The sequence below is a fragment of the Oenanthe melanoleuca genome, chromosome 5 (assembly GCF_029582105.1).
Source record: "Oenanthe melanoleuca isolate GR-GAL-2019-014 chromosome 5, OMel1.0, whole genome shotgun sequence".
Lineage (NCBI taxonomy): Eukaryota > Metazoa > Chordata > Aves > Passeriformes > Muscicapidae > Oenanthe > Oenanthe melanoleuca.
The window spans coordinates 10,853,659-10,868,221 of NC_079339.1; the positions used below are offsets into that span (position 1 = coordinate 10,853,659).

General features: G+C 35.9%; 1 protein-coding gene across 5 annotated transcripts in view; it reads left to right on the top strand.

Annotated features, from left to right (window-relative positions):
- The window catches only part of SBF2 (SET binding factor 2), a 230,070-nt gene that overhangs the window by 185,821 nt on the left and 29,686 nt on the right, over window positions 1-14,563 (top strand). For 4 of the 5 annotated variants that reach the window (XM_056494163.1, XM_056494165.1, XM_056494161.1 and 1 more), the window contains exons 24-29: window positions 1,807-1,982; window positions 2,881-3,026; window positions 6,750-6,948; window positions 8,540-8,736; window positions 12,604-12,741; window positions 13,694-13,789. In XM_056494163.1, the coding sequence (XP_056350138.1) occupies window positions 1,807-1,982; window positions 2,881-3,026; window positions 6,750-6,948; window positions 8,540-8,736; window positions 12,604-12,741; window positions 13,694-13,789 (952 nt within the window). The remainder of the gene's footprint in view (window positions 1-1,806; window positions 1,983-2,880; window positions 3,027-6,749; window positions 6,949-8,539; window positions 8,737-12,603; window positions 12,742-13,693; window positions 13,790-14,563) is intronic. The other variant, XM_056494166.1, reaches the window with a different exon arrangement.

A 14,563-nucleotide genomic window follows, 5' to 3' on the forward strand; every position in this document is an offset into this window, starting at 1 on the left:
AGAAAGTCATGGGATGTCACACTGGAAGCTGCACTTCCCAAGAATCTTTAGGGTAGAACCAATGAGCCTCTATATGATAGGCACAGATCTTGGAATTTTCTGTGGGATCCCCATTGGTGTTTTCAACAAAAGTGTGTGTTGCAGGGCAATTGATAGAGATGGACTTGTAAAAATTTGGAATCTTGGAGTCTTAGCTGAATTTTCCTTCTTGGTTTTGATCTTAACTTTGGTCAAACCCTAAGAGACCAAAAGCTGCAAGCAAAGAGTTTTATAACATGGACTGAAAGAAGACTGCTGTGCTTAAGATATTAAGTACTTTGCTGGGTTGACTGACTGCAGAAGCATATTCTCTTTGAGAACAATAACTCCAACATTTGAAAATATAGCAAAATAACATTTTACTAGTTCTTTGCAGTAATGAACATAATTTAGCTAATCACCCTTCAGTATCCTCTTCAAAAGCACAAAATTAGGAATGCAAATGAGTAAAACAAGCAAAAAACTTTTGTTCTTAAGGACTTTTAAGAGGACTTTTATTTTCCAGAAATCTTTTTACCAGAATACTTAGCATGCTTCAATGATGTGATAAATACAGACACAGCTCAGTGTTTTCAGAGCTGGATTCGGGTCAAACATCATCTTTGCTTTTGTTTAGCATAGTTTTGTATTAGGTTATGAGAACAAAAACAATCCACAAACAGTCTCTTCCCTGTCCCCTATGTAACAGCCAGGGTTCAAGAGAGGATGAAATAGCCCCTCCCCTTTGGTTATTAATTATGATTTTCAGATAGGTTTGTGTGCAGCTCTGCTGTTTGATATCTTTAAAACTTCAGATCAGTGTAACCCCGAAAGACTGAAGAGGTCCTAGAGGACCTTTCAAGGAGGTCCTAGAGCAACAGAGCTGTTAGTCATTTGGAAAGTATTTACAAAACAAGTGAAATTGGAAAAGCAAGGATGAAATCCACCTCCTAGATGGCAAGCAAAGGAATTTAAAAGGTGTCTAGGTATGCACTCAGAAATAGAGCTCTAGGATATTTCTTTGTTTGCTTTCTCCACATTCTTAGAGTTCTTTTGGGCCTTTTTATGGACTCCGTATTTTCTGTCTCTTATTTGTTTTCCCTGAATTGTTGACTTCCTTTCAGCGGAGGATTATTGGATGGGATTTTTCTCCCCCCCAGAACTTTTCAGAAAAGCATTTTTAGTCATGTGGACGGATCAGTGTTGAATAGCACAAGGTTATTTCCTTTTTAAGGAGCAGATTTCACTGTCACATTTTTGTTACTAGCAGTTTTCTATACTTTGCAAGGTAGGTGAGGCCAAAATTGGAACATCTAAGTAATAGAAGTATAATGGTTGTGACATATGAATGCTGAAATTGCTGGCTTGCTGAGTCTTTGAAGTGCATTACCAACCTCAGTTCCCAGTGTAGGGGCAGAGCTGGCAGATGATTTCCCAGCTAAGCTGTCCCATGTGACCAGAATTTGAGCTGTAGTAGATGTCCTAGCGCCAGCATTACGACTTGGATTTACCAAAATATTTTGTATTTGATCTTACGAGAATTCCAGATGCTGCCTAGTGAAGATACCTTAGTATTAGGATATAAATTTAAAATAGGAAATAAAAAATTATTTAAAATGTGTAGTAGCCACCAAAATAAATGAGACATATGTACATATATTTGTATTTTCTGAAGGGCATAATACTGTGAAAGCATGAAAATTTTGCTACTGTATTTTAGAATCTTTCCATTTCTGAAATTCACAGATTGTTTTCCAGTTTCTAATATGTCATGTCTTTAATACACAGTTAATTAAAGTAGCATTTGATGAAGAAGTAAGTCCAGAAGTGGTGGAAATATTTAAGAAACAGTTGATGAAGTTCCGTTATCCTCAGTCCATCCTCAGCACTTTTGCCTTTGCAGCTGGCCAAACAGCACCACAGATAATTCTGCCAAAACAGAAAGAAAAGAACACTTCATTCCGGTACAGTCCTCCTTCTTCTCTTCTCTTACTGATGTTCTTGTCTTGTATTATCCAAATGCACTGAACAACATGAAAGCTCTGCACAGGTGGAGATCATGTCAAAATAAGTGATTGCTATTTTACATCTCTTTGTATTTCCTGAGTAAGAGAGAGACTAGTAGGATACAGATGTTTATTTGGGATAGGAATTATATTATTTATCTAAACTTCTGGCTGCAGTAGATTTGAATGAGCACCTTACTACATTTTGAAACACATGAAATGGAAGTAGCATCTTGAGCTATGCAGCCTCAACATCAAAATAAGAGTAATTGTGTATTACTTTATAATTTGTAGCCTAGTGTGGATTAGGATTGATTTGACTCTGTGCATTTGCCCTACTGGTTTTTAATTTAGAGTTTGAGCTTTGGGTCCTCTTTCAAGTTTTATGTTGATTTTTACTGGACCAGCTGCATCATTAGTCTATTCCAGAGTGGTAGCTCCTGTGATTCTCTGTTGATTAGTGCATTGTTAACACAGGAAATAGAATCCCAAGCTAGAATGAAATCCTAAAACTTGAAGGTAATTTCTATCTTTCCTTCCTTTACTTTGGCAACTTTCTAGATTTATCACATTACTAGAAAAATTAAAAACCTAAAGAAAGATGATATCTGGTTGTTCATTACCTGTAGGAAAAAAAAGACACAAATTTATCTCCAAGTAATAGAATTTTTGTTTAAAAATTAATACAGAAAGCAATTTTTCTGAAGTTTATAATTGTATGTATTAAGTGAAAAATGATGAAATAATGAAAAATGCTTAAATCATTTTTATTTGCGTTTGTCATAGAAATCTGTAAATGCTATCAGGCAGAATCAGATGAATCTTTCCAAATACTTTTGTTATTTTGTGTTTATAGTACCTTCTCCAAAAGCATTGTGAAGGGAGCAAAACGTGCTGGGAAGATGACAATTGGGCGCCAGTACTTATTGAAGAAGAAAACAGGAACCATAGTGGAGGAGAGAGGGAATCGTGCTGGCTGGAATGAAGATGATGATGTCTCTGGTAAGAGTGTGACTTTTTTATCCTTGTTGGTTCATAAATCTATCCTGTTATGCTTCCATTCTGGTATATTGAATGAGAAATTCCTAGAGAGGAAAGAGAAGGGTTTCAAATCTGTGCATTTAGTGAGTGATTTCTTTTGCAAATGAGAAGAGGAAGTTGACTTAATTCGGTGGTGCAGCAAAGTACTAGATTCTTTTAATTATCAAACTATTTTAGATATTATATCTTTTAGATCATTTTTACATCATGCTAGTGGAGGTGAAACAACACAGAATCATGCTGCAGCTTCCATTTATCTCTAGACATCTAACACCTGCAGCTAGTCTGTGGTGAGAAAGCAGTATCAGGTGAGGTGCAAGAATGACCAAATTGGAGACTTCTGGGGATGTGGAACTGACAAATGATTTCTGAAAGCAGCAGAGCTCATTACTACTGAAAATACCACTTCCCATATTTTTGGTTGAAATTATTTTGGGGTAGAAGGTAGAAAGGGGTTTGGGCACTTGGTGCAGTTTGTGTGATGGGGTGGAGTTTGACTTTCCCCAAAAAGCCTCTTTTCCTCCCATATGCTGCTGTCTGTATATCCTTATCTGGACCACTGCTAATTTATAATAAACCACTAGAGGGAACCAGATTCTCCTGTACATAAACAGGTGTTGTTTTGTCAAAGCATTCCTTCTTTTAAAAAAAATGTAGGCATCTCAGATAATGAAGTGTTCTTCAAACATTGATAATTTCATCCAAACATCAAACAGGCTGAGTTTTCCATTGAGTATTTGTTCACTGAGCAAGGCAACTCATGTGACTTAGGAGCAGAGGTATGAAAGTTGTGTAAAACAGGACTGAAGCCTCTGTTCTCTCTGAAATGGAAGAAAGCCATTGCAGGCAAGCTTAAAAATACCTTTTCTCTTCTTCCATTCCAGATAAAGTGATGAGAAATAGGCAAAAAAGAAAGTTTTGGAAAATACAGAGTGTCTTTAGAGTGCTGAAAAATTGCATTCTTAATTGAATTTCCAGTGTCTTCCTGAAGTGCTGAGTTAGCATGTGTTCTGCATGTTCTTTGGGTTAGAAACAATTCTGCAGGCTGTATCTGGGTGATTTTGGGGTGCTTTTGTGTCCTTCACCCAGAGACACCAAACAAGTCATACCTGTGTATTTATAGTCTCTTGATGATGAAGTTTGAAGAGTTTTTGCATTGCTGATATACAAAACAACAGTATTCTTCCACGAATACAGGTGCTGTATAAGATTAGTGATAGTCACTTTTTCCTTCCCTAACAAAAAATATATGATTATAACTTGTGAGTCTTTAAGCCTGCTGCTTTCCAGGTGTCTTGGCTGGGAATGTGTTGAGCACAGGCTAAGTTTGCTTTTCTCTCCATGCCCATGCAGCCCTGGCACATCAGGGACAGGGAGCTGTCAACAGCAGTGACTGCTTCAGACAGAGTGCAGAGAGCCACAGGGAGTAACCACTGCAATTCCTTTTATACTGACTGCTGGGGCTTTGGCTTTGTTTTTGACTTGTTTGCAAGTCTCAAAAACTGAAGTGTAGGAAAGTATGCAGCTCTGCCAACAATGAACTCTGTACAGCAGGTGATGCACTGTCTTAAAAAAGAAATTTTAAAGATAGGGCTGGAAGAAACTTCAAGAGGTCAATTAGTCCAACTCTGCCCAAGGCAAGATCAACATACTTCATCTGTTCCTCATAGGTGTTAGCCTAACTTCTTAAAAGCTTTCAAAGGTGAAGGTTCCACAACTCTAGGCAGCTCATACTAATACTTAAACTATTCTTAATGCTGGAGAAAACAAGCAATTTTCTGAGATTCAGGACTAAACATCATCTTGCTGCAATTTAAACCCTTAATTTCTTACTCTGCCACTATATACATATAGAAGAGGTGATTCCCCTCATTCTGATTGCAATGCATGATGAGTTTATGATCTATTGGAATACTTTTCTGTTATCTTCTGAATGTGAAATCTATGCAGTTCTTTCAGTTCTTTGTTTATGAGTCTTGATGGACTTCTGATCATCATCATTGCTATTTTCTTAGGCTTCTTTATGTGGTCCACATATAACTTGCAATGTGATTTCAAAACCTGAGGACAGTACTATAGTTATTAGTTGTTGCCAATGAACATCTAATTTCCCTCAAATTCCTCCTCATCTCTTTGTTTTCAGAGTTTAGAATCTCTCAACCATTAGTAAATTCTTTTTCCTATAGAGGTCATATGGGTGTGTTCAATAAAACACTGTGAAGAGACTGTGAAACCTTCTTTTGAAAATAGTCATATCTCAAGAACAGTAAAAAAGAGGGTTATTCCTTGTTTTTTCAAAATCAAATAAATCATGTTAAACTTGAGACAGCAAAATATCTTCATCTCCCTCTTCACTTTAAGGACATGCATAGCTCTTATGTTTAGCTTTTTATGCACAGGAGAGTGATTTTCTAAGTCTGATCACCAATGTATTTGCTTTCATGGGAGAAAAATCCATTTAGGAAAAAGTATTTCACAAAAATGCACCCTCATCTTGAGTCAGTTATAGCTTTCCATTCAAAACTGTTAAATACCAAGATTTTGTATGACCCAAGAAAATTTTTTCTTAAAACTCATTTAAATTCATTTCTTATTAGTGTACTTCATACTTCTTTTTACCATGGCAAATATGAAAAAAGAGGAAAAAGAGGAGACATCTAGAGTGTTAGACTTTATTCTTTAGATCAAATAGAGATTTTTTTTTTTTAACTGAAAGGGCAAAGAAAATTTTTCATTTAGCTTTTATGCTAATATGCACAGAAAAAAATCATAGAGGTACTACTCTGGTAAATTCTGAATGTTGTCTATATAATTAACAGTAAAATATTAATTATAGCATAATTTTTATTTTCTAGATACATTTAAATTCCAGTTTTATGAAGTGCTGTTTCAAGTTTAAATCCTCATATACTTTTCAGTTCCTCATCCATGAAGAAATGCTTGTCATATGCACATATTTCAATGCTTGAGGTGGTAGCAAGTAACTGATACATGCTGCGAGCAGTAAATCTGCTCTCAGTAGTACTTGGAAATGGTTGAAAGTGTCACTAATAGGCAGGTGGCAGGTTTTGTACAAAAACCTTGCTTGACTTGAATTTCAGAGTAGTTTGAACTTGTGACATAGTATTTTATCTCTCGTGGTTGAAGTTTTTTCTGCTTTGGAAAGGGCAGCTGATATGCATGGCTGAGGAAAGCTCCTGCCTGACATTGAAACTGAGACATTGAGAACCCATCAGTCATCTCTTGTGAAAGTACAACACTGAAACATTTCTTAGGCTGAACCAAGCCTTAAAAAGATTGTTACCTCTTCTGAAGATAGTTAAAAATTGTGTAGTTTATTTTTATCTTGAGCATGTAATGAACCTGTAAAAAATTTGTAAATTGGTAAAGCAAGATTATCTGTCTTCAGTTCAGTTCAAATGAATATGTGAGATAACTTTCTCCAGGATTTTATCTGGAGAGATGTCAGCCATGCCAGTCACAGTAGGTAACTTTGTGCTATAATCAGGTTTGCTGACTAAAATACTATTTTAGTTTATAAATTTGATGATCTGTGGTTTGCATGTCCTGGACTTTGCCATTCATCACTGAGAGCAGGACAAACTTTTTAGGATAAAGTTTAGGAGAAGGTAGAGACATTGTTTGCTGTGCTGCTGGCCTCCCCAGTAAGATTTTTCCCTTTAGTTTCAGATGACAGTGAGCTGCACACTGGTGGGACCCTGAAAGCATCAGAAAAATCAACCATGGAACAATTGGTAGAGCGAGCCTGTTTCAGGGACTACCAGCGGCTGGGGCTGGGCACCATCAGCACCAATTCTTCTCGCTCAAAAACTGAATACTTGAGAATAACTGCACTGAACAGGATGTACTCCCTTTGCAGGAGGTGAGTTTGTCAGTTCACTTCAGTAGCTGAAACTGGACACACATGTAGGTATATCTACAGTAATATATTTGCATTTAAAATCTTTTCTGTTCCTAAATTAAAAAAAAGCAAGCTTCAGAAGCAATTGTAAATAGCTATTTTCTTCAAATTAAAAAGCATGTGTTGCAGTTGACTTCATGAAAGCATTTACTTTAAAAGTTTGTCATGTGCTGAAAGTCACATGCTGTGTTTTAGCACATCAGTGTTACTAAGTGCTTTTTTTTTTGTTGTGAAAGCTGATGTAGTTTGCTGACACTGCCCATAAAAATTCCTTTTAATACAAAAGCCTATCTGCATGAGTCATATCAGAAGACTCTAAAGCCAGTTTAAGCTGGTCATTGCTTTCATTATGGACAATGGAATTACCAGGAAGGAGGGCACAGAATAAAAATAGATCTTTTCTTGCTTTCTGACATGTCTAGAGTACTGGTTTTCTTTAGTCACCGTGGAGTACAGTGCAGGTGAAGGCATGAAATCTGTCCATTTTCTTTATGCTTTGAACATTATGCAGACAACCCTTTCCTCCCCTAAAACCATGAGTTTTTAATATTCTCTACACTTTTATTGAAAATACAATTATCTGTATCTGAAAAAATTGCAAATCTCAGGATATAAATACTTATCTACTGCTACATTACTGTGGTTGTTGTGTAGACTGTAAATACCATGTACATTCCTTTTGTCTGAGGGCAGTTGAATAAATGCCCAAGAATTGAATTTGCAGAAATAGTGTATATTGTATAGGGAATGAAAGTTATTTAGTAAGCAGTAGCTGTTTCTTGTTCCTCATTTTAGTTTCTTCTTAACACATGAAATTGGCACTTAACTTGATTTGTGATTTTTTGGAGGAGATAGAAAGTCGTATTTCGTATTGCTTGAGTCCTTCCTTCACTAGCATGAACAAAGCTACCATTTTTCTGTGTTTTCTATCTTTGAAGGTATTATATCAGTGAAATTCCTAATCTCTCAGTGTGTGTTGCAGTGTTTTAAGCAGAACACAAAAATGCAGTGTCAAGCACTCTGTTCCAAGGACTCTGACTGCGAAATTTAAATGTATTTTTTCGTAAACCAAAGACTATTGTTTTCGTTTTGATACTTTAGGCAATCTAACATTCTTTCCTTTCAATTCTCATATTTCATGTACAATTGTTAAAATGGAACTACTTCATTATTCGTGTACCTCAAAATTCTGTTTTCTGCCATGCTTAAAAGTACAGCTTGATTATAGTGACAGATAGCAGCTGTGCTAAGAAGAAAAATACTACCAAATAAAATGCAACCTGAAATGGAAAGTGATTAGTAATGATACTCTTACAAATTGTTACTAATTCAATTTCTATTTAAAATGCAGTTTATTTAAATTGATATATTTGCTAGGCTTGGACTAAAGATTACTTAAAAAATAAAAGTAAATCTAGCAGTTTAAGGAGCATTTCATTAAGAAGTGTTTTCAGCTTGTGATTCTAGGAATTTTGTTTTCATTGCTGAGCATTTTGAAAGCAATTTTAGTTGTTCAATTTTTATTTTTTTCCCCCCTTTGCTGTGAATGCAGTTATCCTGGGCTGCTGGTGGTGCCTCAGTCCGTGCAGGACAGCAGCCTGCAGAGGGTGGCTCGCTGTTACCGCCACAACCGCCTGCCTGTTGTCTGCTGGAAGAACACCAAGAACAGCACTCTGCTCCTGAGGTCTGGGGGCTTCCATGGCAAAAGTGTGGTGGGCCTCTTCAAATCCCAAAACACACATCCCACGGGTGAGTCAATGCAGCCAGGCTTTCTGTGGAAGGGATTTCACGTGGAAAATCAGCGATTCAATGGAATCAAGTCTCAGGATATAAGTGGTTATCTGATGTTATTACTTACTGTCTGTCAAAATCTTGGATGGTATGAAAGCAGTTCAGAAAATGTGAATTAATAGATTGGGCCAACACAAGATTTATCAGAATAGTTAGTTTTTCAGAAGAATATAATGGTAGGGTAACATTAATTTTGGAAATAACGTTAGTTGACTTTCACCATTCACAGGCAGTGTTTAGGATGCTTCTGACTGCCTGGATTTCCATCTCATGCTGATAGGTTTTTCAGAGTTAATTTCATGACAAGAATGAGTCAGTGTTTTCTTTAATCAAACTGATAGTTGTTTAGAAATTATTCCAGAATTAGGCCATAATTTGTCTTTTTGGAAAGAAAAGGAAATGTGAGGTCCAGTTGGAGTACCAGAAACTCAATAAGGTAGCAAAGAAATCCTTTTGTCCTGTTTATGTTTGGGTTTCTCCCCAGTAATGGCTAAAATGCAACTAAAAGTTTTGACTCTATTCAAGTGTGTTCTATAGAATTTTTCAAAACCTATAAGAAGCACTTACATACAAGTGGCATAAAAGTAATTTGAAGATTATGTGATTTAAATATTTTTTACATAGTCCTCCATAATTTTTCCTTCACAGAATACCTTTATGAAAGCCATGTTTTTCCTTCTTTTTAAGAGCAATTTATACCAGACATAATGAGGTTTTGGTATATCAAATGCAAGTTTAAAATCTCACTATTTCAAAGATATTAGAAAAAATGTTTTTAATGTTAGACAGTGTCTGGACTGACTATTAAGGCTAATTTGTGAGTCACTAATTATCTGCTGAATGTTCATTGCTATAACATTGTTTGAGTTTCTGTCTTCAATATTTTTTGGGAGCATTTTTTAGTTGGAGTGATGAACAATGAAGGCAGTGGATTGAAATTTATAGAATGAGTTTTTGTTGAAAGGATCAATAAAAGGAATCAGTGAAGTACTACCAGTAGTTGACAGAGCAGCTGCCAAAGCTAATGGCTACACCAGTTCTTCCACATGCTTATGGTGAGAATCCCAGGAATGGCAATGCAGATGTTATTCTTCAGATGATTTAATACTGATTGTCCTGGCTGAAATAAGGATGAGGCATCTTTAATCTGCTACAAATAGAGAATAAGTTGAAAAAAAAATCTGCAGGAACAGTCTCCAAATTATGTAAAGGTACTTTGATGTTTTCTGTAGTAGTTTTCACATGGTTTCTTTTCTTAATTTTATATAGCCTTTAATATTGCCATTGCCATATGTCCCCCAGAACATTATGGAGCAGATAAAGGGATTGACAATAACTGTGTCTGACTTGCTTCTGGAGTTACTGTTTCTTTTAAAGTGGGAAGAAAATGGAGACTTCCCTCAGGAAGGTACAGCAAGGAAAATGCAGGATATTTATAGGGTGTTTATCTTAGTCTTAATAAAACTGGTTAACAAATGTTACACTCAGCTGCCTCAGCAGGAGTTGTGTGCAGTGAAGGAAAGTCCATAATGAAAAACACTTTGTGAAGCAAACTAAGAGGACAGAGATAATCTGAATTTAAATTCAAGTTGACAAATTTATTCTTTCCTAAGCAGAGACTTCATAGGAGTAGATTTTCATTGGATTGATACAGAGAAGCAAGGAGGGCCTACTGGAACTTACTGAACATTTTTGTGATTTCCTGTTACACAAGTTGTCAAAGCATGGTTGGAGGTCAATATGTTATATAAGAAGCACAGAACATATTTTTAGAGAAATTATGCACAGTACTTGATTGCTGTGTGGAACCAAACTGCATGTGCAACAGAATTGTGTTTTCCAACTTCTCTCCAAAAAAAAGATTATTAACAGATGTTCAGATACGAGATGGAGAATATATAGGTCTTTTGAAATGTTTCTTTGAAACCTGCAAGTTGGTTTCTGAATTACTGTGACCTCTCTGGGAATTTTGTTGCAGAGCACTCTAGTTCTAAATATGACATTCTATACCTAAATTAGCATTTATTGGTCAGCTACCCTGTGGAAAGAACATTTCAGTTTCTTGGATGTAGTAACACTATCCAAGAAAACAGTTATCTTGGTTCAGGCTGAATTATTGACTGTATTAGGACTTGTAAGATAAAGATGGAGCAATCTGTGACCAGGCATATAAAGCACATATTAGCATTGCAGGACTAAGCAATGCATTTCTCTCCTGAGATAAAAATAAAATTAAATGGGATAAAATTGCTACTGGGATCTCCATCCCCTACCTTTTGTTTAAATCCACGTTGCTGTGATGACCTTCAGATGTGATACAGCACTTGAGAGGGGTCATTTCATAGAGATCCCTGTTCACCTGTGCTGGAAGGGGGAAGTGCTTTGAGTCACCTCTTTATGCTGCTGTGATGGGATGAGGTGTGGTAAGGATGAAGAGGCAAATTTCCATCTCTAATCTGTCACAAGGACATTTTTGCCCTCAGTCTTTTAATTCTGGCATCTGCTTGGTTCATGACAGACTTTTATGTAAGTCAAACTGTTTCCTGAAAGACACACAGTACTCTTCACAAAATAAAACTTTGTAAGTGCCAGTGGTATAGACATTATCCTTTCATTAAGACAGTTCATTTCTTTTAATTTAACTAAATTGTTAAGACCTAAATTGACTTTTTCTAATACTATTTCAAGGGCTAGGGAGCCCAGAGATCATTCCAATGGATTTCAGGATGTGTAAATCCTGCTTAGGAGCAGAAGAGAAAATAATGTTTCTGCTCAGGCTTTTTCCATTTGGTCAGTCAGAAACAGCATGATGTCTCCTGCAGGAAACATCATCACTTCCTAATGGCACTTTCAATTCAGATACTAATTTCTATTTTGAAATTTCTTTTGCCACCCCCAGCTAATTAGCTTACTGTCTATTAGTCTCCAGCATAGAATCTGATTGGATCATCATTGGAGAAAACTATTTACAAATTACCATGGTGTTTTGTCAAAATGTTCTCCATCAAATTCTTTGACTCTGTCTCTTATTCCAAATCTTGGCCCTTGTGAGCAAGATAACAAATCCTGATTTAAGCAGCTGTGAAAGTTTTGCCCTATAGTAAGTCCAAAGATGGCTGCAATAAACTGGAATTTCAAAATTTTTTTTGGCATTTGAAAAAACAATTAACTGTCTCATTGATAGTGAACACTATTTTGTCATGATGCTATAGCCTAGGACATGAGCCTAATCTTCTTTCCTTAAGTCCTTGCACCTGGACACAATGGGTGGAGTTTTTCTTATTTGGGTGGAAGTGTTTTTCTTATTTTTGAGGGGTTTTTTCACCTCTGTTCTGTGTTTTGTTAATGGTTTCTTAACTTGTTAAATGGGCACTGTATCCCAAAGAACCTCCAAGTACAGGTAAGTAACCTTCCCTTTTCTGGAGTTGGAAGAGCTGCTTGAGCATGATATTAACTTACTTTTGTTAAAGAAACAGTTCTGTCTGTTCTCTGCACATTTTGCTGACAAGGAGCACAAACTCAGAAATGTTAATTTTGATTTGGAGAGTGAAGGGAAAGCTGCATGATCCTTACTCAGTTTGTTGATTACATAATGGCTAATGATGAATGTTTTAAGTAGTGATCATGAGTTAAAGCTTCAGAAGTTCAGCTTTGTGTGGAATGCAAGAGAACATTGCTGGATCCTCTTGTCATCAAAGGAAAGGATTTTTGAACCTTTGACAGACAAAAATTTTCAATGCCCTGCTTTACACAGTAAGCCTTTTATTTTATGTATTTACAAATATTTTACTTTTGTAATGCATTCCATTCTTCTTGTGACTCCAGCTCCTGCTTCTCTAGAATCTTCAAGCAGTATAGAGCAGGAGAAATACCTACAAGCCTTACTGAATGTGATATCCGTCCACTGCAAAAGGAATGGCAGTAACACTCTCACTGTTAGCCCAACCATTGCCCTGTCTCCAGGTAAAATTGGTTTGTACAGCGCTTTTCTCTGCCTAAGCTGATAAGTGATTTTCTCTGATTTGGTGCTAGATCAGTGTTCCATATGAATTCTGTTGGTTTTTTATTGTTAGACTTTCCAGGTAGCCTCTTCACTCTTGGTTTCAGTGAATATGTTTTCTTTATGTAAAGGATGTTTATAGTCTTTCCTGAAAGACTTTTCAATATTAATCTCTTCAATATTAATGGCAGTAAAGTCTTTTAATTATAAACTGCATATTGAATAAAAGACTACCAAATTTTAAATGATGCAAAATCTGCTCTATTTTATATAATGAGGCAAAATCTGCTCTATTTTGTCTGAGGAGGAAGTATGACCTTGCAAGATCAGAACAGGTAACTCTGTTTAGCTGCAGCAGCAGTAGAAGGCATATGGACCTCTTTATGTATTATATACTCATAATGGGTTTCTACTAGTGTAATTTCCAAATGAGCTCTTTTTGCAGTGAGAACTCTTTCAAAATACACTATTTGAGTTATGCCTAGGTGGAAACATGAAAAAATTAATCTGTTTTATTCCAGTTATTTTATGATGAAACCTGTTGAGGCTTAGGTGAGGGTAATCTCAAACATGTCAGGAAGGACTATGTGACTTGAAATTGTGTCTGTCTTGTCTTAGTTGGTTGTAATTGGCCTAATACTGCCAAACAGTGGCTTTTCCTGTAAAGTAACATCATCCCAAAGTGTGTGTGCTTTGCTTCATTTATTGTAAATTACCTTGATTGCTTAGCTGTATCTAACACCACCATACTGTTGCCAATGTATGCATTTGTCTTAAAAAATAAATCTAAGGTACAAAATTGGCAAGAATTAGCTGTGTTGGGTGAAAAAGGGCATTTTATCAGGTATATTAAGTGCTAGTCTGGTTAACACTGTAGCTTTTTTAATCTTCTATTCTTTTTTTGGCTGACTTTAGGCACTGAAACGAGGGCTTCAAGAATGTCTACTGTGTTTAAGCAGGTAGTGCCAGGACATTTGGATGTAAATCTATCCAATAGCTTTGCTCGAGGAGGTTAGTAAGACTAGCTCCAAGTCTATTTTTTTAAGTAATAAATGATGAAAATATGCTAGTGAAATAAAAATAATTACACTCTTTATTGATTTGTTGCTCTGTGAAAGAACAAAACAGAAATTAGATTTGCCTCAGTCCATAACATTATCTAATTTCTGTTCAAATCCTTTACTTTCCACTGAAATAAAGTTTGTTTCAAGTTGGAATTAGGGAAAAATTAAGCACTCAGAGATTGTGTTTCTAAATAATTTGGGATTCATCCATATTTTTAATTTGTCTATGTATGGCCTGAAAATGCATATTTTTATATAAGCATTTAATAGACTTTAGAATCTGCAGTTACAGATCATTCCATAACATTGCAAATAACCTGGGAATAATTTTACTCTAAGTAGTAGGGAGTTATGTGGCCAGGTGTAGTAGGTAGGGAGATAAAGTACATTCTTTGAAAATAGTTATTCCTAATTATAGGGGCTCATCAGTGTCACTTCTACAAGAACATTTCATTTTGTTAGGGGGATTCCATCTACTTGTACACATCTATTTCTGATGAAATTATTAAGATCTTGCAATGTGCATAAATTAATGCACCAAATACCTTAAATATAGGTTTGATAAAATAGGGATGAATCTATTCTGTAAGAGAGAGCATTTTATATTTGATTTATTACCTTACAGCCATGAAGGCTCTTTTGACAATTATTTCTAAGCATCTAAAAGCTGTTTTTCTTCTCTTTTGATACCTCACCTAGAATTAGTTAGTTTTATGTTGAC